This window comes from Pongo pygmaeus, chromosome 8 (genome assembly GCF_028885625.2).
Source record: "Pongo pygmaeus isolate AG05252 chromosome 8, NHGRI_mPonPyg2-v2.0_pri, whole genome shotgun sequence".
NCBI lineage: Eukaryota > Metazoa > Chordata > Mammalia > Primates > Hominidae > Pongo > Pongo pygmaeus.
The window spans coordinates 12,247,434-12,269,743 of NC_072381.2; the positions used below are offsets into that span (position 1 = coordinate 12,247,434).

The following is a 22,310-nucleotide window of genomic DNA, read 5'->3' on the forward strand; positions in this document are numbered from 1 at the left end:
CATGTCCCACTACCCTCCTCAGTGTGTCTTATCCAAGCCTTGGACAAGCCAGAGGACGAGCAGGCTGGTTTTACAGCGTGGGACTGGATACACCGAAAACACTCGTTCTAGGCCCATTGTATTAGTTCGTTCTTGCACTGCTGTAAAGAAATACCTGAGGCCAGGCACGGTGGCTCATGCCTGTAATCCCAGCACTTTGTGAGGCCGAGGTGGGCTGATCACCTGAGGTCAGGAGTTCGAGACCAGCCTGGCCAACATGGTAAAATCCTGTCTCTACTGAAAATACAAAAATTAGCTGGGCGTGGTGGTATACACCTGTAGTCCCAGCCACTCGGGAGGCTGAGGCAGGAGAATCTCTTGAACCCAGGAGGCAGAGGTTGCAGTGAGCCGAGATCATGCCACTGTACTCCAGCCTGGGCAACAAAGAGCAAAACTTCATCCCAAAATAAACAAATAAACAAACAAACAAAAAAGAATAGGACAAATTCAAGAACTTGTCTTACCTTATCTCGCGTAGCATTCCATTAGTTGTTAATGGTGACATATTTGCCTCCAATCTATTTTTTTTTTTTGCTTAGGCTGGAGTGCAGTGGCACAATCTCAGCTCACTGCAACCTCTGCTTCCGGAGTTCAAATGATTCTCGTGCCTCAACCTCCCGAGTAGCTGGAATTACAGGCATAGACCACCACGCCTGGCTAATTTTTGTATTTTTAGTAGAGATGAGGTTTTTTCATGTTGGCCAGCTGGTCTCAAATTCCTGGCCTCTAGTGATACACCCACCTCGGCCTCCCAAAGCGCTGGGATTACAGGCATTGAGGCACGGAGCCCTGTCCCTCTAATCTCTTCTGTGTAACTCATTATTTGAAAGAGGTGATTTATGGTTAAACAAGCTAAGAGAAATACATGCACTGTCTTGTTGGAACTAAGCAGAGCTCTGATCTAGTCAAAATGTCATTTTATTTCTTCTCTGTTGCACTTATAGCTCCGTCTGGTGGGCCGGCCCCCTTTGCCAGTACCCGCTGTAGGAATTGGCACAGTTCACTTGCACCAGCATGAAGATATCCTTGCCAAGACCTTCGCTTGATGACTTTTGAAGAAACACTATTTCTCTTTAAGAAAATGGCCATTAAGGCACATGCCTGTAATCCCAGCACTTTGGGAGGCCAAGGCCGGTGGATCACCTGAGGTCAGGAGTTCGAGATCAGCCTGGCCAACATGGTGAAACCCTGTCTCTACTAAAAATACAAAAAATAGCCGGGTGTGGTGGCGGGCACCTGTGATCCCAGCTTCCTGGGAGGCTGAGGCAGGAGAATCGCTTGAATCTGGGAGGCGGAGGTTGCAGTGAGCCAGGATCACACCATTGCTGTCCAGCCTGGGTGACAGAGCAAGACTGCATTTCAAAAAAAAAAAGAAAAAAAAAAGGCCATTAAAAGAGGCCTCCTTCCTCCATTCTCTCAACCCCTCTGTTGGGTAACATGAAAAGACTGTATTCCTCTAAGATGTTGGGATTGATATACTTGATTTAATCTGGAATAGGTGGAATAACCAGGGGAACTGGTTATGAATATGTGAATGCAACCAGCAAATTTATCCTTGAAAGTGTGATGGTAGAAATAGGAAAACAACAAAAGAAAAACAATAACAAAAAAAGGAAGTGTGATGGCTGGGTGCAGTGGCTCACGCCTGTAATCCCAGCACTTTGGGAGGCTTAGGTGGCTGGATCACCTGAGGTCAGGAGTTCAAGACCAGCCTGGCCAACGTAGTGAAACCCCGTTTCTACTAAAAATATGAAAATTAGTTGGGTGTGGTGGCATGCGCCTGTATTCTCAGCTACTCCGGAGGCTGAGGCAGAATTGCTTGAACCTGGGAGGCAGAGGTTGCAGTGAGCCGAAATGGCACCACTGGACTCCAACCTGGGCGACAGAGCGAGACTCCATCTCAGAAATTAAAAGGAAAGTATGATAGAGTTATGGATTTTAGCTCTGAGTGAGCTGGAAAACTAGGTCATTATCTAGATGATTTCAGACTTGACCCTAATTGACCATATATGACCAGGAAACACTTCTGAGTTTACAGCTCTGTGGAGATGACCTCAACACTGCCCCTTGATTTGTTTGATGCATGTCACTTTCATTAATTTTCCCCCTCCTTTTTGAAAGTCCTGTGGCAGTACTAATATTTTCATTTTATGTAATCTCTGGTGCTGCTTTCCAGTCACTGTATGAAGTGTCTCCCCAACACTAGCAAATCTAGGTCCTACTAAATACAAATCTCTGGGTGGATGATCTTCTAGTACTGTATTTTTAAATTAAGGAGTTTTAGTTATAATGAAATTGATTTGTAGTCTGTTTTGCCGTAAACTTGTTTTTCTTTGAATTGTTCTTATAGTGATATCTTACTATTTTTAACTGTCTTGGGTTTCTGATATGGGGATTTCAGCCCCTGGTTAATCAGTCTTGTCCCTACAAGTCCCTGATGCAGTATGTTTATTTGTGGTGTTTAAAGAACATTTCCTGGCTGGGTGCCATGGCTTGCGCCTGTAATCTCAGCACTTTGGGAGGCTGAGGTGGGTGGATCACCTGAGGTTGGGAGTTCGAGACCAGCCCGACAAAACATAGTGAAACCCCATCTCTACTAAAAATACAAAAATTAGCTGGGCGTGGTGGTGGGAGTCTGTAATCCCAGCTACTCGGGAGGCTGAGGCAGGAGAATCGCTTGAACCTGGGAGGTGGAGGTTGCAGTGAGCTGAGATCCTGCCACTGCACTCCAGTCTGGGTGACAGAGCAAGACTCCATCTCAAAAAATAAATAAATAGAAAGAAAGAGAGAGGAAAAAAAAAAAAAAGAAAAGAAGAGAACACTTCTTTATTTGAGGGACTTTCCCAACACCAGGTGCTTGGGGATTTCTTAGAGATCACCAACCGACTCCCTCACTGTGAAATTAAACCGAGTACTGGAAGCATAGCTAAACAGCGAACCATGTAGCTTCACCTGACTCAGTGCTGGGGGCCTGTACCATCTACTGTTCTTGTGTCATGACGCTTTTTCTCTGAAGTGGTGTGGGAAGTACCAGGGGACTAGCAGAAGCCCAGGCCTTCTCTACTTTTACCAGCAACTGATCATGTCTTTCAGAATCCATTGTACATATAGGCTGTTCTAGCCACAGAGGTAGATTTATGATTCACATCCGAAAGTGTGCCTTAGTTATCGATTTAACATTTCTCTAGTATTCATATCCCTTTTCTTACCATATACCTCAGTGCATCCTTCCTGTGTCAAGCCTTATAAATCATGTAATTTAGCACCACTCATGTAAATCAGGAAAATCACAAAGGTCTATTTAATGAAAACAATTTACCAATGTTGTATTTTTTTAACAAGAAAAAAAATAAAAGCACCTTGTCATTTTTTTTCCTCAGGGCTCCTGGATTTCTTGAATGAAAAGATTTCAAAAGTCTAAGCACAAAAATGAGATGGAAGATTAGATCTTTGTAAAAGGTTAGTTTAGGCTGGGCGTGGTAGCTCACACCTGTAATCACAGCACTGTGGGAGGCCAAGACGGGTGCGTCGCCTGAGGCCAGGCATTCGAGACTAGCCTGGCCAACATGGCTAAACCCCGTCTCTTACTAAAAATATAAAAATTAGCGGGGCATGGTGGTGCATGCCTGTAATCCCAGCTACTCGGGAGGCTGAGGCAGCAGAATCACTTGATCTTGGGAGGCAGAGGTTGCAGTGAGCCGAGATCACACCACTGCACTCCAGCCTGGGTGACACAGTGGGACTCTGTCTCAAAAAATAAAGGTAAAAAAATAAAAGGTTGGTTTAAATCTCTCTGAATTTCTTTCTTTCTTTCTTTTTGTTTTGAGACGGAGTCTCGCTTTGTTGCCCAGGCTGGAGTAGTGCGATCTCAGGTCACTGCAACCTCCACCTTCTGGGTTCAAAAGATTTTCCTACCTCAGCCTCCCGAGTAGCTGGGACTATAGGCACGTGCCACAGCTAGTTTTTTGTATTTTTAGCAGAGATGGGGTTTCACCGTGTTAGCCAGGATGGCCTCAATCCCCTGACCTCATGATCCGCCCACCTTGGCCTCCCAAAGTGCTGGGATTACAGGCGTGAGCCACTGTGACCGGTGGATCTCTCCAAATTTCTAATTTTACACCTCACAGTCTGTTCATGGTTTCTTTTTATGTGTTCTCTAACTCGAGCCATGAAATGTGTCTTCTGTTGTCTTAACCTTTCTACTCTCAATCACTACTGCAACATGGATCAGCATTTTACATTCCCTTGCAGGGGGGGATCATTTGAGGAATTCCAAATCAAATACTCATTACTTTTTTTCCCTTAAAAATTTAGTAGGCCAGGCGCGGTGGCTCATGCTTGTAATCCCAGCACTTTGGGAGGCGGAGGTGGGCATATCACCTAAGGTCAGGAGTTTGAGACCAGTCTGGCCAACCTGGTGAAAGCCTGTTTCTACTAAAAAATACAAAGATCAGCCAGGCATCGTTGTGCATGCTTGTAGTCCCAGCTACTTGAGAGGCTGAGGCAGGAAAATCACTTGAACTACTCCAGCATGGGCAACAGAGCAAGACTCCATCTCAAAAAAAAAAAAAAAGTGTAAAAGGGATACTATTTTTATTGTCAACCAAGGAATTTTTTAAAAATAAGAAAATTTTGAAGGTAATACAGTCAGACTAAAGATGTCTAAGCTTCAGAGTATTTTTCCCAAATAGCATGTGTATGCAAGACATAGAAAAGCTGAGCAAAATAGTTCTTAATATTCTTACTAAAAAAGTTTTTATTTTACTAAGAATAATTTGTCATTTCAGACAAAACTAAAATTTTTCCATGATTGCTACTATTTACCCAATTTAAGGTTTGTTCCTCATTGAACATGAAAATGGCATAGATAGATATAAATAATAGATATAAATAAGATACAAATATAAAATTACTAAGGTTTTCTTTTTTTCTTTTGAGACCAAATCTCGCTCTGTGGCCCAGGTTGGAGGGCAGTGGCGCGATCCCGGCTCACTGCAACCTCCGCCTTTCTAGTTCAAGTGATTCTCCTGTGTCAGCGTTAGGCCGCCGTGGCCTCTTAAAGTGCTGGGATTACAGGCGTAAGCCACCACGCCTGGCCCTTTTACAAAATTGAAGAATAAAAGGGTTAACTCGCCCCCCAAAAAAAAAACAAAGATTACACTGGAAGGAAGACGCAGATTAAGGATCAAGACTTTTGATCTTGAGGTTCCAAAAGCTTCACCTATATTTTTCTTATATGTATTTGGATATTAAAGAAAATAAGTCTCATATACACAATGGAATATTATTCAGCCATTTAAAAAAATAAAATCTTGTCATTTGTAGCAACATGGATGGAACTGGAGGTCATTATGTTACACAAAATAAGTCAAGCACAGAAAGACAAAACTTGGATATTCCCACACACGGGAGCTTAAAAAGTGGATTTCGGCCGGGCGCGGTGGCTCATGCCTGTAATCCCAGCCCCTTGGGAGGCCAAGGTGGGTGGATCACCTGAGGTCAGGAGTTCGAGACCAGCCTGGCCAAGATGGTGAAACCCTGTCTCTACAAAAAATACAGAAAATTAGCCGGATGTGGTGGCGGATGCCTGTAAATCCCAGCTACTGGAGAGGCTGAGGCAGGAGAATTGCTTGAACCCAGGAGGCAGAGGTTGCAGTGAGCTGAGATCATGCCATTGCACTCCAGCCTGGGTGACAAGAGCAAGACTCCGTCTCAAAAAAAAAAAAAAAAAAGTGGATCTCATGAAGATAGAGAGTAGATCAGTGGTTACCAGAGGTTGGGAGGGGAAGGGGTGGGGGGATGAAGCGAAGTAGATTAGTGGGTACAAATATATGGTTTGATAGAAGAAATAAGACCTAACTGTTAGATGGTTTGGTAGGTGACCATAGTTTAATCAGTAGGTGACCATAGTTTACAATATCTACTATACATTGCAAAATAGCTAGAGGAGAATTCAAATGGTTCTATCATAAAGAAAAGACAAATATTTAAGGGGATGGATGTCCCAAATACACCAATTTGATATTTACAAATTATATGAATGTATTAAATTATCACATGCACCTTGAAAGTATGTACATCTAGCATTCATCAATTAAAAAACCCCAAAAGCTCTTACTCTATAGAAATAGTAATTCATTGTCATTTTATTTAAATCTGAGAAAGCACAATCTAAAGCAGACTCCTTTCCTCACTGCCAATTGCAATTTTATTTATTTATTTATTTAGAGACAGGGTCTCACTCTGTCCCCCAGGCTGGAGTGCACTGGCACGTTTACGGCTCACTGCAGCCTCGAATTCCTGGGCTCAAGTGATCGTCCCATCTCAGCCTCCCAAGTAGCTAGAACTAATGTGCCTGCCACTATGCCCGGCTAATTAAACAAATTTTTTTTTCTTGTAGAGACAAGGTCTCGCTATATTGCCCAGGCTGGTCACAAACTCCTGGCCTCAAATAATTTTCCCACCTTGGCCTCCCAAAGTGCTGGGATTACAGGCATGAGCCACCACACCCAGTCTAATTTTTAAAAATTATTTCAAATTATTTAAGTCATTTAAATTATTTAAATAATTAATTTTTAAATTAATTATTTAATTAATTTATTTAATTAAATTATTTAAAATTTAATAACTAATAATTATTTATTTAATTAATTTAAGAATTATTTAATTAATGAAAAGTTAATTAAAATTATTTTAAATTATTTAAAAATATTTAAAACTATAAAAATTATTTAAAAATTATTTAAGTCAGACCAGTGGCACATACCTGTAGTCCCAGCAACTCCGGAGGCTGAGGTGAGAAGATCCTTTGAGTCAAGGACTTTGAGGCTGCAGTGAGCTATGATCTCACCACTGCACTCCAGCTTGGGTGACAGAGTGAGACCCATACTGTGAAAAATAATAATACATAAAAAATTAAACAGGGCGCACAGTGGCCCATGCCTGTAATCCCAGCTCTTTGGGAGGCTGAGGAAGGCAGAGCGCTTGAATCGGGGAGGCATAGGTTGCAATGAGCCGATAGAGCGTCACTTCACTTCAGCCTGACAGAGCGAGACCCTGTCTCAAGAAAAAAAAAAAAGGTATTAAATTTATATTACTTTAGTGTCGTGTCCCTGTTTTCTTTGACTCTTATGGGGATCCAGCTAAAATTGAACTGAACACCAGAAATGACCTTTTAAGAGTAAAATGGTATTTCATCAATAAATACTTTATTGGACATCTATTCCCTATATTACATTTTTATGGACCTTAGAAATACACAGAAGTAAAAGATAAAATGGGTTGCCCACTGTCCTCAATGGGCTAACAATCTATTTGAGAAGACAAAACATTTTATACACAGAGACATTTTCTTGTTGGATGTGCTAGAACAATGAAAGATCAAGGCAGAGTGAAAGTCTGGATGGATGTAGATTAGGTGGCACATTGCAGTTAAACAAGGAAAAGCCCTGGGTGGCATGTAGTGGTAGAAAGAATGGTGGAAGGGGCCAGGAGCAGTGGCTCATGCGTGTAATCCCAGCACTTTGGGAGGCTAAGGCAGGCAGATCACTTGAGGTCAGCAGTTCAAAACCAGCCTGGCCAACATGGTGAAACCCCGTCTCTACTAAAAATATAAACTTAGCCAGGCAGGTTGGCATGTGTCTGTAATCTCAGCTGCTTGGGAGGCTGGGGCAGGAGAATCACTCAAACCTGGGAGGCGGAGGTTGCAGCGAGTTGAGATTGGCCACTGCACTCCAGCCCAGTGACAGAGTGAGACTGTCTCAAAGAGAAAAAAAAGAATGGTGGAAGGGTAATTAACAAAGTTTATCCAGAGTGTCAAAGCTCATTTCCAGGCTCTTACTTGAACCATGGAACTATCCCAGAAATAGGCAGTAAAAAGAGGCACAGGATACTCTTCACCTTCTGTGATATTTTCAATTTAGTGCATCATCCACCCCCACCCCCCCTTGCTGGAGTACAGTGGTGCGATTTGAACTCACTGCAACCTCTGCCCCACCCCCTACTGCCGGGGTACAGTGGTGCCATTTCAGCTCACTGCAACCTCTACCCCACCCCCTACTGCCGGAGTACAGTGGTGCGATTTCAGCTCACTGCAACCTCTGCCCCACCCCCTACTGCCGGAGTACAGTGGTGCGATTTCAGCTCACTGCAACCTCTGCCCCACCCCCTACTGCCGGAGTACAGTGGTGCGATTTCAGCTCACTGCAACCTCTGCCTCCATGGCTCAAGCCATCCTCCTGAGGCCTCCTGACAAGCTGGGACAACAGGCACAAACCATCATGCCCGGCTGATTTTTGTTTTTTTACCTTTCTAGAGACGTGGTCTCACTGTGTTGCCCAGGCTGGAATTTAGTGCATCTTTATTGAAAGGATATTGCATTCATGAAATTAGCTCGTAATTTAGTGTCAAAACTGCACTTAAGTCAATCATTTTGTAGGCTATTGTACCTAGTAGAAAAAGTAAGAAAGACCACTGTATCTAGAAGTTTACTGCATAGCAGGGGAGATTAGGCAAGTATAAAAATGACTAATACAAAGTAGAATGAGGTAAGGTTGAATTAGCAGGATGGGAGATTATTACTGTGGCAGATTGGATTTTCCAAAAATTCCCACAGCGGTATTTTGAATCCCACATGTTCTTCCAGAGTCTTGCCACAATCTCCCCTAGAGGTGGTGTCCCTAGGACTTGTGGCTGCCCCTACAGACACAATGCAGTAAAAGATGCTGGTTCAGTTCTGAGGACATCCCTTGGACCCCAGCTGCCACATTGTGAAGAAGCCCAGGCCACTTGGAGAAGCCATCTGGAGGTGCTGGAGCTGACACCAGCACCCAATGCCAGACTGGGGAGTGAGGGAGCCACCTGATCATTCCAGTCCCCAGCCCTGGGACTGTCCCAGCTGACCTCAAGTACAGCAGAGACTCATGCAAGCTGGGCCTAAATTGTACACTCCCCTGAAATATATAATTTATTTCATGGACATAGATCTGAACATTAGAACAGATTATTGAGGCCGGTTTTGGTGGCCCATGTCTAATCCCAGCACTTTGGGAGGCTGAGACAGCTGGATTGCTTGAGCTCAGGAGTTCCAGACCAGCCTGGGCAATATAGCAAGACTCCATCTCTACAAAAAATACAAAAATCGGCTGAGTTTGGTGGCGCAAACCTGCTAGTCCTAGCTACTCGGGAGGCTGAGGTGGGAAGGTCGCTTGAGACTGGGAGTTCGAGGCAGCAGTGAGCTATGATTGTGCCACCGCACTCCATTCCAGCCTGAGCCACAGAGCAAGACCGGCTCTTAAAAAAAAAAAAAAAAAAAGAAAAGAAAAAAAAGAAAAAGAGAAAAAACAGTGGCTTCAGGAAAACTGTTCCACGGTAGGAGGCAAAGGATCCTGATCTCTGTATTTTGGAGAAGATGGAGGGGCCTAGCTTACGTCGAGACAGGGGAGTTCATAACTATTAACTATACACAACGACGTGTCACAAATTTTTACAAACTTCCAAGAGATAACGATTAGAAGGAAGCGGCCGGGCGCGGTGGCTCACGCCTGTAATCCCAGCACTTTGGGAGGCCAAGGCGGGCGGACCACGAGGTCAGGAGATCGAGACCATCCTGGCTAACACGGTGAAACCCCGTCTCTACTAAAAATACAAAAATTAGCCAGTCATGGTGGCGGGCGCCTGTAGTCCCAGCTACTCGGTAGGCTGAGCCAGGAGAATCGCTTGAACCAGGGAGGCGGAGTTTGCAGTGAACCGAGATGCCGCCACTGCACTCCAGCCTGGGCGACAGAGCGATACTCCGTCTCAAAAGAAAAAAAGAAGGAAGCAAAATAAGATTGGTTCGGTCCCGTCCGCTCTCAGCGGCTCAGCCCCAGGCCTCGGGGCCAGAACCGTGTTCCCCGCGCTACTCAGGCGGCACTGGGATCGCGGCCTCCCCGAAGGGTGCCCAGGAGGCCTGGGTCGGCCGTGGGGCGCGAGGAAACGGCGGGTTCTCCACACTGAGTCGCGAAAGCCTGTAGGCAACGAAGAACCCGGCAGCCTTGGCCTCTGCGCGGCTTCCACGCCCCACGACTGCCCGCCCGAGCCCTGCCCCCAGGCGCGCCAGCCCCGCCTCCCGGGGCCCGGGCCCGCCCTGCCCCGGCGCCCGTGGTCACCATGGCAACGCAGCGGACGTCGGCCAACGGCCGACCTGGGGGCGGGGCTGGGCCGGTCGGGCGCGCGGGTCACGTGGTGAAGGGCGGAGCCTGCGCGGGGTTGGGCGGAGCCTGCGCGGGGCTGGCAGGGTCGTTTTGGGAGCCGGTACCGAGGCCCGAGCCGCGGGAGCCGAGCGAAGGCAGCGCCGAGGCCGCGGTTTCCCCCTGGGCCTCCCCAGAAGCAACCATGGGCAGTGAGTAGCGGCGGCTGGAGCGGGGCTCTGGCTGGGAACGCAGGCCCCGCCTGGGCTGCGAGCGGTGGGTTGGCGCTCGCTCGGAGTCGTGGAGGCCGGGGATGCGCGGGCCGCTCCGGGCCTCTGCGGAGGGCACGGCCGGGGGCCTCCGCCGAGGCTCCCCTAGCCGTGCGAGGCCTTGCCCGGCGGGTACCGGGACCCGGAGGCCCGGGGTTTGCGTTCGATAGAGGGCGAGGATGGCGCTGGGAGGCCATTGGTTTTGGGGGCGGGGAGTTAGGCCACCGGGTGAACCTGGACCACTTTTTAATTTTTCAGGAGTTAAAGAAATCCCGTGTTTTTATTCCCTCGTCATCTTTCCTTGGCATGTTGCGTTGAATAAAGCTCCCCTAACTCGTTTAATTTTAAAAAAAGTGATGCATGGCGTGTGTTTTAGGGAGGAAAGCAGTGCGTTGGTAACAGCGTTTTCCTTAAACTGTTCATTCTGTAGCGTTTACTGAAAACTGTAAGGTTGTATAAGCCTTAGGGACAAGGCCTTATGTTATAGGAATGTTTTTCAGGGCTCTCCCCCTAACCCTCAACCCCACATACGTGCACGTAGCTACTTGCATAGCTGTGAAGATGTTCGTTGGATGAATGGGTCGTGCATACCCAAGCAGGGCACCCATTGGCCAACTAGTGGACATTTGGGGGAAATTAGAAAGGAGTAGGAGAGACCCTTGGTAAAATTCTGCATCACAAAGATAGACAGGGGGCAACCAAAAGCTTTGCTTGAACATGAATACCCCTTACAGATGATCATAAAGTGTCAAGAAATCTGAGAGTGGCTTGGATTCGGGTGGGGAGGAAAAGGGATGGAGAGGTTCTAGGAAGCCTCCTGATGTGATTGATACTTGTTTCGCGTTAGCGATGAATGCTTTCATAATTCAGATTTACTTTCCAGAAAATCCAAAATATTAGGTTGCTGCAAAAGTAATTGCGGTTTTCAATTACTTCTCAAAAACCGCATTTACTTTTGCACCAACCTAATAGTACTTGGGTAACAAACATCTGCCCATGACAATTAGTTAATCCTTCTGTCAAACATCAGTGACTGCTGGGGCGCGGTGGCTTACGCCTGTAATCCCAGCACTTTGGGAGGCCGAGGAGGGCGGATCACCCGAGGTCAGGTGTTCGAGACCAGCCTGGCCAACATGATGAAACCCCATCTGTACTAAAAATATAAAAATAAGCCTGGTGTGATGGTAGGTGCCTGTCATCCCAGCTCCCCAGGAGGCTGAGGCAGGAGAATCCCTTGAACCCGGGGAGGTGGAGGTTGCATTGAACTGAGATCATGCCACTGCACTTCAGCCTGGGCGATAGAGCGAAACTCCGTCTCGAAATAAACATACATCAGTGACTGCCCATCATTTGTAGAGGCTTTTTTAAAAAAGATAATATAGTCAACTTTAGGCAACTACGGAAACGTAATCACTCACGTCAGCTTTAAGACAATTTTGGGATGTTAGTATATAGAATCCAGTGTCTGTAGGGGAAGAAAAGCCACAGAGCCTAACTAATATCTAGCTGCGGCCTGTCTTTCTCCACATTGCAGACCCTTTGGCAAAGGACAGAAGCTTGAGAGATTGTCATTTTCACCCTCCAGTTCTCTGGCAGGACTTGACTTAAGCCATGCCAGAAGACAGTGTCTATCCTTAAAGAACCTTGATTTATCTTACCTTTATATATTATAAAAGTAGTCTGGGAAAACAATACTTTATGATGAAATGTAATTGTTAATTCTCTGGGTTGATTATTTTACATAAGCAAGTACTTTTATATTACCTGGGAGAGTAACTAGGCAATGAAATGTGGTCTAATGAAATGAAACAGAGATTACATATTTATTTTTATTTTTTTTTTTTTGAGACAGGTCTCGCTCTGTTGCCCAGGCTGGAGTGCAGTGGCTCCATCTGGGCTTACTGCAAGCTCCGCCTCCTGGGTTCACGCCATTCTCCTGCCTCAGCCTCCTGAGTAGGTGGGACTACAGGTGCCCACCACCACGCCCTGCTAATTTTTTTTTGTATTTTTAGTAGAGATGGGGTTTCACATGTTAGCTGAGATGGTCTAGATCTCCTGACCTCGTGATCTGCCCACCTCAGCCTCCCAAAGTGCTGGGATTACAGGTGTGAGCCACCGCGCATGGCCTACATACTTTAAAAAGGTAACTATAGGGGCTGGGTGCCGTGGCTCACGCCTGTAATCCCAGCACTTTGGGAGGCCGAGACGGGCGGATCACGAGGTCAGGAGTTCGAGACCAGTCTTACCAACATGGTGAAACCCCGGCTCTACAAAAAATATAAAAATTATCCAGGCATGGTGCCCTGCGCCTCTAATCCCAGCTATACACGAGGCTGAGGCAGGAGAATCACTTGAACCTGGGAGGCGGAGGTTGCACTGAGCCAAGATCGTGCCACTGAACTCCAGCCTGGGCAACACAGCGAGACTCTGTCTCAAAAAAAAAAAAAAAAAGTTAACTATAGGAGGTGATTCCATGATTTTTTTGTCACCTATGCGTTTCGGCATCTTTCAGTTGTTTAAGCCAGTTCTCTACAGAAGAGCCCATTTCCCGTTGTGTTTCCTGAGTGCAGAAGGCACCCTCCTGTCTTCCTCCTCTGATACCTGCTTTCTTCTGTCATGCATTGTCTCACGGGTACCACGGTAGAGTACATTTGCTCCCTTTTGACGTCGTGATGCCCTTTGAACAGCCCCTTTCTGTATATGTAAAATGATTGGATACAAGTGTGAGGAAGAAAGTTCTGGAAAAAGATTGCTTAGATTGCTTCACTTCTACTGACCAGCCATCAAACCATTTGGACTTGTTTGTCCCTGAAATGATATCTCTTCCTTTGCATATCATTTGAAATGGAGAACAGTGTGATGATTTAATTTGGGGCTGTAGGGATGGGGTGAATTGCTGGTGAAAGAGAATCTTTGTATTTGATTTCCTAGAAAGATAGATCTTTTTTTAACTTTATAATAATAGGAACATTTATTCTTTTTCTTTTTACAGTCAAATTTTTAGAAGTTATCAAACCATTCTGTGCAGTTCTACCAGAAATTCAGAAACCGGAAAGGAAAGTAAGTATAATATTTTAGTAATATAGAGGGTAGCTCAAGGGCTTATCTTATGATATCAGCAAAATTCATTTCCTTTCCTCAGTCCTTCTCTGTTGGTAATTGGAAAACTGTTGGTGCTCCTCCTGCTTGCAAGAGGCACAAAGTGAATAAAACTAATGTAAATATGTTTAAATCTAGCAGTTAACTCATGCTTTAAAAAATGACTGTTCTTTAAGTTGTGACATTTCCAAACTACGTGTTTCTTCGGCCTGTATGTTATTTAAGGCAGAGTATTCTCCTGTCTGTAGTGATCCTTTATAAATCCTGTAGTATAGGGTGTGTATTGTGTTTGCTAATGATGTGACCTACCGGACTAGAAATAACGCAGTCTGCTGGATAGGTTTCGATGAGTACAGCTGTTTTATGTAAATGAATTACATTTGCGCAAATATATACCTCCCGTTTCTTGATTCATTCATTGGAAAGAAAAATGACAGGAATGCATTCAGAAGATACTGTGACTGGGTCAAATCGTTCTTCCGTCACTGCAAACTTTCAGAGTTAAGGTCTTTAAATTCTGGAAATATTGATAATCCTAGATTGGCCAATTTCTAGAAATTCTTCATCAAACTACAAATTTCTCATCAAACAGGAATAGGGACATAGAGATAGGTAAAAAAATTTTAAACTTACTATTTGATTTAGAATTATTTATTTATTTTTATTTTTTATTTTTGAGAAGGAGTCTCGCTCTGTCACCCAGGCTGGAGTGCAGTGGCGTGATCAAGGCTCACTGCAAGCTCCGCCTCCTGGGTTCACACCATTCTCTTGCCTCAGTCTCCAGAGTAGCTGGGACTACAGGCGCCCACCACCATGCCTGGCTAATTTTTTTGTATTTTTAGTAGAGACGGGGTTTCACCGTGTTAGCCAGGATGGTCTCCATCTCCTGACCTCAGGATCCACCCACCTTGGCCTCCCAAAGTGCTGGGATTACAGGCGTGAGCCACCGCGCCCAGCTAGAAGTATTTTTTTTATTGCTTTGAGATTGTAAAAATAGTTGTTCCATTTACATTTAAGGCATCCTGAGAAACCCTGGCTTTGCAGTCTGTAAAATATTCATATGGCACTGTCACTAGCAGGCCCACCTTCGCACAGTGCGGTGTTCACCGAATCGCGTGCACATTGGATCCCTGTTTTGCTTTGGCTCCTTTTCAGTTTCATTTAACACTGTACAATGCAGATGAGAACTGCCTGTATTTAAATTACCTTTTTTATGAAAAGTAAAGAAACTTATATTTAGGAAGTTCAGCTGTTTGTTGTAGCTGCTACTAAGGTGAAAGGGATATTAAAAAACAATCTAGGCTGGGCACGGTGGCTCATACCTGTAATCCCAGCACTTTGGGAGGCTAAGGCAGGTGGTCAAGAGATGGGGACCATCCTCGCCAACATGGTGAAGCCCTTACTCTACTAAAAATACAAAAAATTAGCTGGACGTGGTGGCGTGCACCTGTAGTCCCAGCTTCTCTGGAGGCTGAGGCAGGAGTATCGCTTGAACCTGGTGGGGGGGCAGAGGTTGCAATGAGCTGAGATTGCACCACTGCGCTCCAGCCCGTGCAACAGGGCGAGACTCTGTCTCAAAAAAAAAAAAAAAAAAAAAAAAGAAAGCTACCCAGGATGGTACTTCAAAAAGGGGCATTTAAGAGTGAATAATAGGATGTCGCGATGGGGAACATTAGTTACGTTTTTGTGTGGATTTGTGCTTTAAATTTGCCGTTTCGAAAACCAAACACCGCATGTTCTCACTCATAAATGGGAGCTGAACAATGAGAACACATGGACACAGGGAGGGGGAACATCACACAGGGGCCTGTCGGGGGTAGGGGGAAAGGGGAGGGAGAGCATTAGGACAAATACCTAATGCATGCGGGGCTTAAAACCTAGATGACAAGTTGATAGGTGCAGCAAACCACCATGGCACATGTCTGCCTATGTAACAAACCGGCACGTTCAGCACATGTGTCCTAGAACTTAAAGTAAAATTCAAAACAATAATAATAAAATCAAAATATTTAAGGTAAAAATTTTGAAGTAAAAGAAACTGAAAAATCTAGATTTGAAAATTCTTTCCTCAGTAAAAGTAGATTTAAAAAAATACAAATACAAGAAGGCTTAATTTTTTAGAACATATTTCTCTTTTTAAATTTGTATAAATATAAGCACAAGTGCAGTTTTGTTACATGGATGTATTGTGTAGTGGCGAAGTCTGGGCTTTGAGTGTATCCATCACCCAGATAACGTTCATTGTACCCATTAAGTAATTTCTCATCATCCGTCTTTTCCTGCCACCCCTGTACCCTTCGGAGACTCCACTTCTGTCATTCCATACTCTGTGTCCACGTGTACACATTGTTTAGGTCCTACTTTTAAGTGAGAACCCACAGTGTTTGACTTTCCACTTCTGAGTTGTTTCACTTAAGGTAACCTCCTCCAGTTCATTCCATCCAGGTTGCTGCAAGGGACATGGTCTCATTCTTTTCATGGTTCAGAAGTATTTCACTATTTATATACAGCATATCTTCTTCATCCAGCCATCAAGAAGCAGCTGTGCATGTGTGTGTGTGTATGTGTGTATATTTCACTATTTATATACAGCATATCTTCTTCATCCAGCCATCAAGAAGCAGCTGTGCATGTGTGTGTGTGTATGTGTGTATATTTCACTATTTATATACAGCATATCTTCATCCAGCCATCAAGAAGCAGCTGTGCATGTGTGTGTGTGTATGTGTGTATATTTCACTATTTATATACAGCATATCTTCTTCATCCAGCCATCAAGAAGCAGCTGTGCATGTGTGTGTGTGTATGTGTGTATATTTCACTATTTATATACAGCATATCTTCTTTATCCAGCCATCAAGACGCATCTGTGCATGTGTGTGTCTATGTGTGTGTGTGTGTGTGTGTGTGTGTGTATATATATATATGAGAGAGAAAAAAAGTTTGTAAAACTTTGTACCTAATAAACAAAAATGCTTCCTTTATGACACATACAGACATTCCCAATTTCTGTGAATTTGGCCCCAAAGAATAACCTCAAGAATCCGCTGCCCCCCAAAAATTTGCTGTTTCTTGGTTTTGATTGATGATTCTTTATATTTTGTTGTACAGATCCAGTTTAGAGAGAAGGTTCTATGGACTGCTATAACGCTCTTCATTTTCTTAGTATGTTGTCAGGTATGTAACTATACTATTAAATAAATGTCTCTACCATTGTTCTAAGGTTTTGATTGGTTAGAATTTGAGAATTGTTTTTCTGTTAAAATAAAAAATACATTGAGCTCAATACATTGAGCATTATTATCCTTTTTATTTTTTATTTTTTATTTTTTTTTTGAGCTGGAGTCTCGCTCTGTCACCCAAGCTGGATGCAGGGGCATGATCTTGGCTCACCGCACCCTCTGCCTCCTGGGTTCAAGTGATTCTTTTTCCTTGGCCTCCCAAGTAGCTGGGACTACAGGTGCCTACCACCATGCCCAGCTAATTTTTGTATTTTTATTTTATTTTATTTTTTTGAGATGGAGTTTCACGTTGTTGCCCAGGCTGGAGTGCAGTGGTATGATCTCGGCTCACTGCAACCTCTGCCTCCCCAGTTCAAGTGATTCTCCTGCCTCAGCCTCCTGAGTAGCTGGGATTACAGGTGCATGCCACCAAGCCCAGCGAATTTTTGTGTTTTTAGTAGAGATGGGGTTTTGCTGTGTTGGTCAGGCTTATCTCGAACTCCTGACCTCAGGTGATCTACCTGCCTCAGCCTCCCAAATTGCTGGGATTACAGGCGTGAGCCACCGCACCCTTTTTTATCTGGCAATTTTTTGTTTTTAAATAGAGATGGGGTCTATGTTGCCCAGGCTGGTGTCCAACTCCTAGGCTGAATTAATCTGCCTCAGCCTCCCTAGTAGGTAGGACTGCAGGTGTGCCCCACCATGCTTGGCTAATTTTTAAATTCTTTTGCAGGGAAAGGGTCACGCTAAAACCAAATTTTTAGAATCTTGGGTTGGACTATGTTTAAAAATTACTAAAATTTGATGATAGTGTTTTTTTTTGTTTTTGTTTTTTTGGTTTTTTTTTGAGACAAGGTCTTACTCTGTCACCCAGGCTGGAGTGATCACTTCAGCCCCAACATCCCCAAGCCCAGGTGATCTTCCCACCTCAGCCTTCTGACTAGCTGGGACTACAGGCACGAGCCACCACACCCAGTTAATTTCTTTTGGTATTGTAGAGATGGGGTTTTGCCATGTTGCCCAGGCTGGTCTCAAATTTCTGGGCTCAAGCCATCCATCTACCTCTGTCTCCCACAGGGCTGGGATTACATGCCTGAGCCACCACACCCAGCCCAATGATACTTTCAAATAAAATGTTGCAGACATATTAAGTTCACAGTGTGAGTATAAAATGTGACCTGCCTATGTTTTAGGGTAAAGATTAAATAAGATAATTTAGGTCAAGGTGGCTGGGCATGGTGGCTCATGCCTGTAATTGCAGCACTTTGGCAAGCCAAGGTGGGCAGATTACTGACATCAGGAGTTGAGACCAGTCTGGTCAACATGGTGAAACTCTGTCTCTACTAAAAATACAAAAATTAGCCGGGCATGGTGGCGTGTGCATGTAATCCCAGATACTCGGGAGGCTGAGACAGGGGAATCACTTGAACCCAGGAGGTGGAGGTTGCAGTGAGCCGAGATGACACCACTGCACTCAAACCTGGGCAACAGAGCGAGATGCCGTCTCAAAATACATACATACATACATACAAACCAGATAATTTAGGTCAAGGTTTTTTGGGGAGTTCAAAAAGCTATTTAAATACTTCTAAGAACTTTTAAAAAATTATATTAGGAAGCAGTAGAACAGATTAGATATATAATCTGGAGAAAAGCTAACTATATTTTCTTTCTGAAGGATGAAATGATCTGATAATTAAAGTACTTTTACTACTGTACTTGCTTTAAATTTGGTTTAAATGGTCAGGGAGAGAAGTTTAAAGACACAAAGAAAAATACAAAGAAAAAAAGAATAGTCATCTATATTTCTACCATTTACTTTCAGCGTCTTAGAAACTCCTCTCCCCACCATTAAAAAAAAAGTCAACCTTATGGAGGTATAATATATATACAGTAAAGCACACCTGTTTTTAGGCGCACATTTTGAAGAGTTTTGACAAATTTGTACACCCACGTGACTATAACCTCTGTGGATATAGAACATTTCTGTCACCCCCGAAGTTCACTGTAACCTTTCTCAGTGAATCTCCACAGGCCCAGGCCGCCACTCATCTGTATCCTGTTACTCTATTTTGATTTGTTTTTTCTAGAGCTCCATGTAAATGGAATCATACAGTAGTATTCTTTAGTGTCTGACTTCATAATCTTTTTGAGATTAATTCATATGGTCGTTACATCAGTAACTCATTCCTTTTTATTTCTGAATACTGTTCTGATGTATGAAGTTATCACAGTTTATTCATTCATTCGCTTGTTAGACATTTGGGTTGTATCCAGATTTTGGCTACAACACATCAATTTGCTATGAACATTCATGTATAAGTCTTTCTGTGGATATTTTTCATGGGTGAGTACTTAGAAGTACAGCTGTTGGGTTTTATAGTAAATGTATGCTCAACTTATAAGAAATTGTCAGCTCTTTTCCAAGTGGTTGACCCATTTTGTTTGTTTGTTTGTTTGTTTGAGATGGAGTCTTGCTCTGTTGCCCAGGCTGGAGTGCAGTGGCACGATTTCGGCTCACTGCAAGCTCCACCTCCTGGGTTCAAGTGATTCTCCTGTCTCAGCCTCCTGAGTAGCTGGGATTTCAGGCACGTGCTACCATGCCCAGCTAATTTTTGTATTTTTCATAGAGCTGGGGTTTCACCATGTTGGACAGGCTGTTCTTGAACTCCTGACCTCAGGTAATCTGCCTGCCTCAGCCTCCCAAAGTGCTGGGATTACAGGCGTGAGCCACCACGCCCGGCCCTTGGTTGCCCCATTTTGTATTTCCACCAGCCGTGTTGTGGAGTTCCAGTTGATCTGCATCCTGGTCTACTTTTGGTATTTTTGATTATTTTAATAGTAGTCATCTTGCCAGGCACAGTGGCTCTCTCCTGTAATCCCAGCACTTTGGGAGGCTGAGGCAGCTGGATCACCTGAGGTTGGGAGTTCGAGATGAGCCTGACCAACATGGAGAAACCCTGTCTCTACTAAAAATACAAAATTGGGCTGGGCGCGGTGGCTCATGCCTATAATCCCAGCACTTTGGGAGGCCGACGCAGGCGAATCACGAGGTCAGGCAATCGAGACCATCCTGGCTAACACGGTGAAACCCTGTCTCTACTAAAAATACAAAAAATTAGCCGGGTGTGGTGGCGGGCGCCTGTAGTCCCAGCTACTTGGGAGGCTGAGGCAGGAGAATGGCGTGAACCTGGGAGGTGGAGCTTGCGGTAAGCCAAGATCGAGCCACTGCACTCCAGCCTGGGCAACAGAGTGAGACTCCGTATCAAAAAATAAATAAATAAATAAAAATAAAAATACAAAATTGGCCGGGTGTGGTGGCAAATACCTGTAATCCCAGCTACTTGGGAGGCTGAGGCAGGAGAATCGCTTGAACCGGGGAGGCGGAGGTTGCAGTGAGCTGAGATTGCACCATTGTACTCCAGCCTGGGCAAGAGTGGAACTCCCTCTCAAAACAAACAAACAAACAAACAAAATAGTAGTCATCCTAATGCATGTAGTTTTAATTTGCATTTTCCTGATAAATGCTATTGAGCAATGTCTTCATGTGCCTATGAGTGCTTGTTTATTTATCAGAAGAGTAAGGTGTCAGATTTGTAAAGTGTCTTTGCAAATCTTTTGCCTATTTAAAAAAATTGATTGTCTCATCATTGAATTATAAACATTTTTACATTTACTGGATACAAGTCCTTTGTTAGATGTGTGTATTATGAATTATTTCTCCCAGTCTGTGGCTTGCCTTTTTTCTTAACAGTGTCTTTTGAAGAACAGAAGTTTAAACATTTATTTTTCTTTTTTTTTCAGAGACAGACTCTTGCTATGTGGCCCAGGCTGTCCTCGAACTCCTGGGCTCAAGCAATCCTCCCGCCTCAGCTTCCTGAGTAGCTGGGACTACAGGCGCATGCCACTGCGCCCCGCAGGAGTTTTAAATTTTGATGAAGTTTAGTTTTTTTTTTTGTTCCTTGGATGGCTTAGAGTTTTTGCTTCCTAAGGAATTTTTGCCTATTCTAATGTCAAAATTTTTGCCTATTCTGATTGTCTCCTGTGTTCTTCCAAACATTTTATAGTTTTAGCTTGTATGTTTTGGTTTGTGATCTGTTCCAAGGTAATTTTTGTGTGTGGCGTGAGGTAAGGGTTGATTTTCATTTCCTTTTACATGAGTATCCAGCACTATTTGCTGAGAAAAATTCCCCATTGAATTACTCAGGCCTCTTTGTTGAAAATTGGTTAACCGTATAAGCACGAGTATGTTCTGTGCTCTCTATTCATCTATGTATGTGTCCATCCTACTGTAAGCCACTTCTTAGTAAGTCCTGTAATCAGTTTGTAATCATTACTCCAACTTTGTTCTTTTTCAGAATTGTTGTGGCTATTCTAGGTCCTTCATATTTCCATATAGATTTTAAAATCAGCTTGTCAGTTTCTACAAGGAAGCCTGCTGGGATTATCATTCGTGTTACTTTGAATTTATAGGTCAATTTAAGAGAATTACCACCTTGACAATATTGAATCTTCTAATCCAGGGCTGAGTGAATTTTTTTCTGTCAAGGTTCAGATAATAAATATTTTAGGCCTTGCTGCTAAAGTTCAAGAATCCAAGAAGAAAACAAAGAATGACATTTCACACGCCTGTTTCTTTTTTTTCGATTCTCCTGCCTCGGCCTTTCGAGTAGCTGGGACAACAGGCACGAGCCACCATGCTCAGCTAATTTTTTTGTATTTTCAGTAGAGATGGGGTTTCACCATGTTGGCCAGACTGCTCTCGAACTCCTGACCTCAGGTGATCTGCCCACCTTGGCCTCCCGAAGTGCTGGGATTACAGGCGTGAGCCACCGCGACTGGCCTTTTTTGTTTGATTTTTGTGATGGGCCCAGCCTCACATGACTGTTTCATGTGATTAATTTATGCATCTTAGGTTACATTATTTCTTCTCTAATACATTTATATAGTTGCCAAACTGTTTCTTTTCATCTTTCTCATGCTTAGGCAGCTCTGCCTAGTATGGGAGATTTCTTTATTCTCTTTCCTCTGAATCTCAAAGAGATTCTAGCCAGTTTTCTTTAGGGAGTGGTAGGAGATGAGATAAACTGAGATAAGTACAGTGCATGCTGCCTGGACTCTGCTCTCTCTTAAGAAAATTATTTTATTTAATTGGTATGTAACTGATGTATATATTTTCAGTGTACATGTGATAATTTAATGCATTTGTATAATGTATAAAGATCAAATTGGGGTAATGAGGATATCCATCACCTTAAATACTTGTCTTTTCTTTATGCTAGAAACATTTGACATATTCCCTTCTAGCTATTTTTTTTGTTTTTGAGATGGAGTCTTAGCTCTGTCGCCCAGGCTGGAATGCAGTGGTGCGATCTCGGCTCACTGGAACCTCTACCTCCTGGGTTCAAGCAGTTCTTGTGCCACAGCTTTCCAAGTAGCTGGGATTACAGGCACGTGCCACCATACCCGGCTAATTTTAGTGTTTTTAGTAGAGATGGGATTTCACCATGTTG

At 43.9% G+C, this 22,310-nt stretch overlaps 2 protein-coding genes across 6 annotated transcripts in view; both read left to right on the forward strand.

Annotated features, from left to right (window-relative positions):
- DHTKD1 (dehydrogenase E1 and transketolase domain containing 1) overlaps window positions 1-5,765 on the forward strand; it is a 60,964-nt gene extending 55,199 nt beyond the window's left edge. For 2 of the 3 annotated variants that reach the window (XM_054436023.2, XM_063669554.1), the window contains one exon: window positions 984-3,414. In XM_054436023.2, the coding sequence (XP_054291998.1) occupies window positions 984-1,085 (102 nt within the window). In that variant the 3' untranslated portion in view covers window positions 1,086-3,414. The other variant, XM_054436020.2, reaches the window with a different exon arrangement.
- A 4,472-nt stretch (window positions 5,766-10,237) lies between these two features.
- The window catches only part of SEC61A2 (SEC61 translocon subunit alpha 2), a 38,833-nt gene continuing 26,760 nt past the window's right edge, over window positions 10,238-22,310 (forward strand). For 2 of the 3 annotated variants that reach the window (XM_054436024.2, XM_054436025.2), the window contains exons 1-3: window positions 10,238-10,420; window positions 13,470-13,537; window positions 16,688-16,753. In XM_054436024.2, the coding sequence (XP_054291999.1) occupies window positions 10,414-10,420; window positions 13,470-13,537; window positions 16,688-16,753 (141 nt within the window). In that variant the 5' untranslated portion in view covers window positions 10,238-10,413. Of the gene's footprint in view, window positions 10,485-13,469; window positions 13,538-16,687; window positions 16,754-22,310 lie in introns of all 3 variants that reach the window. The other variant, XM_054436026.2, reaches the window with a different exon arrangement.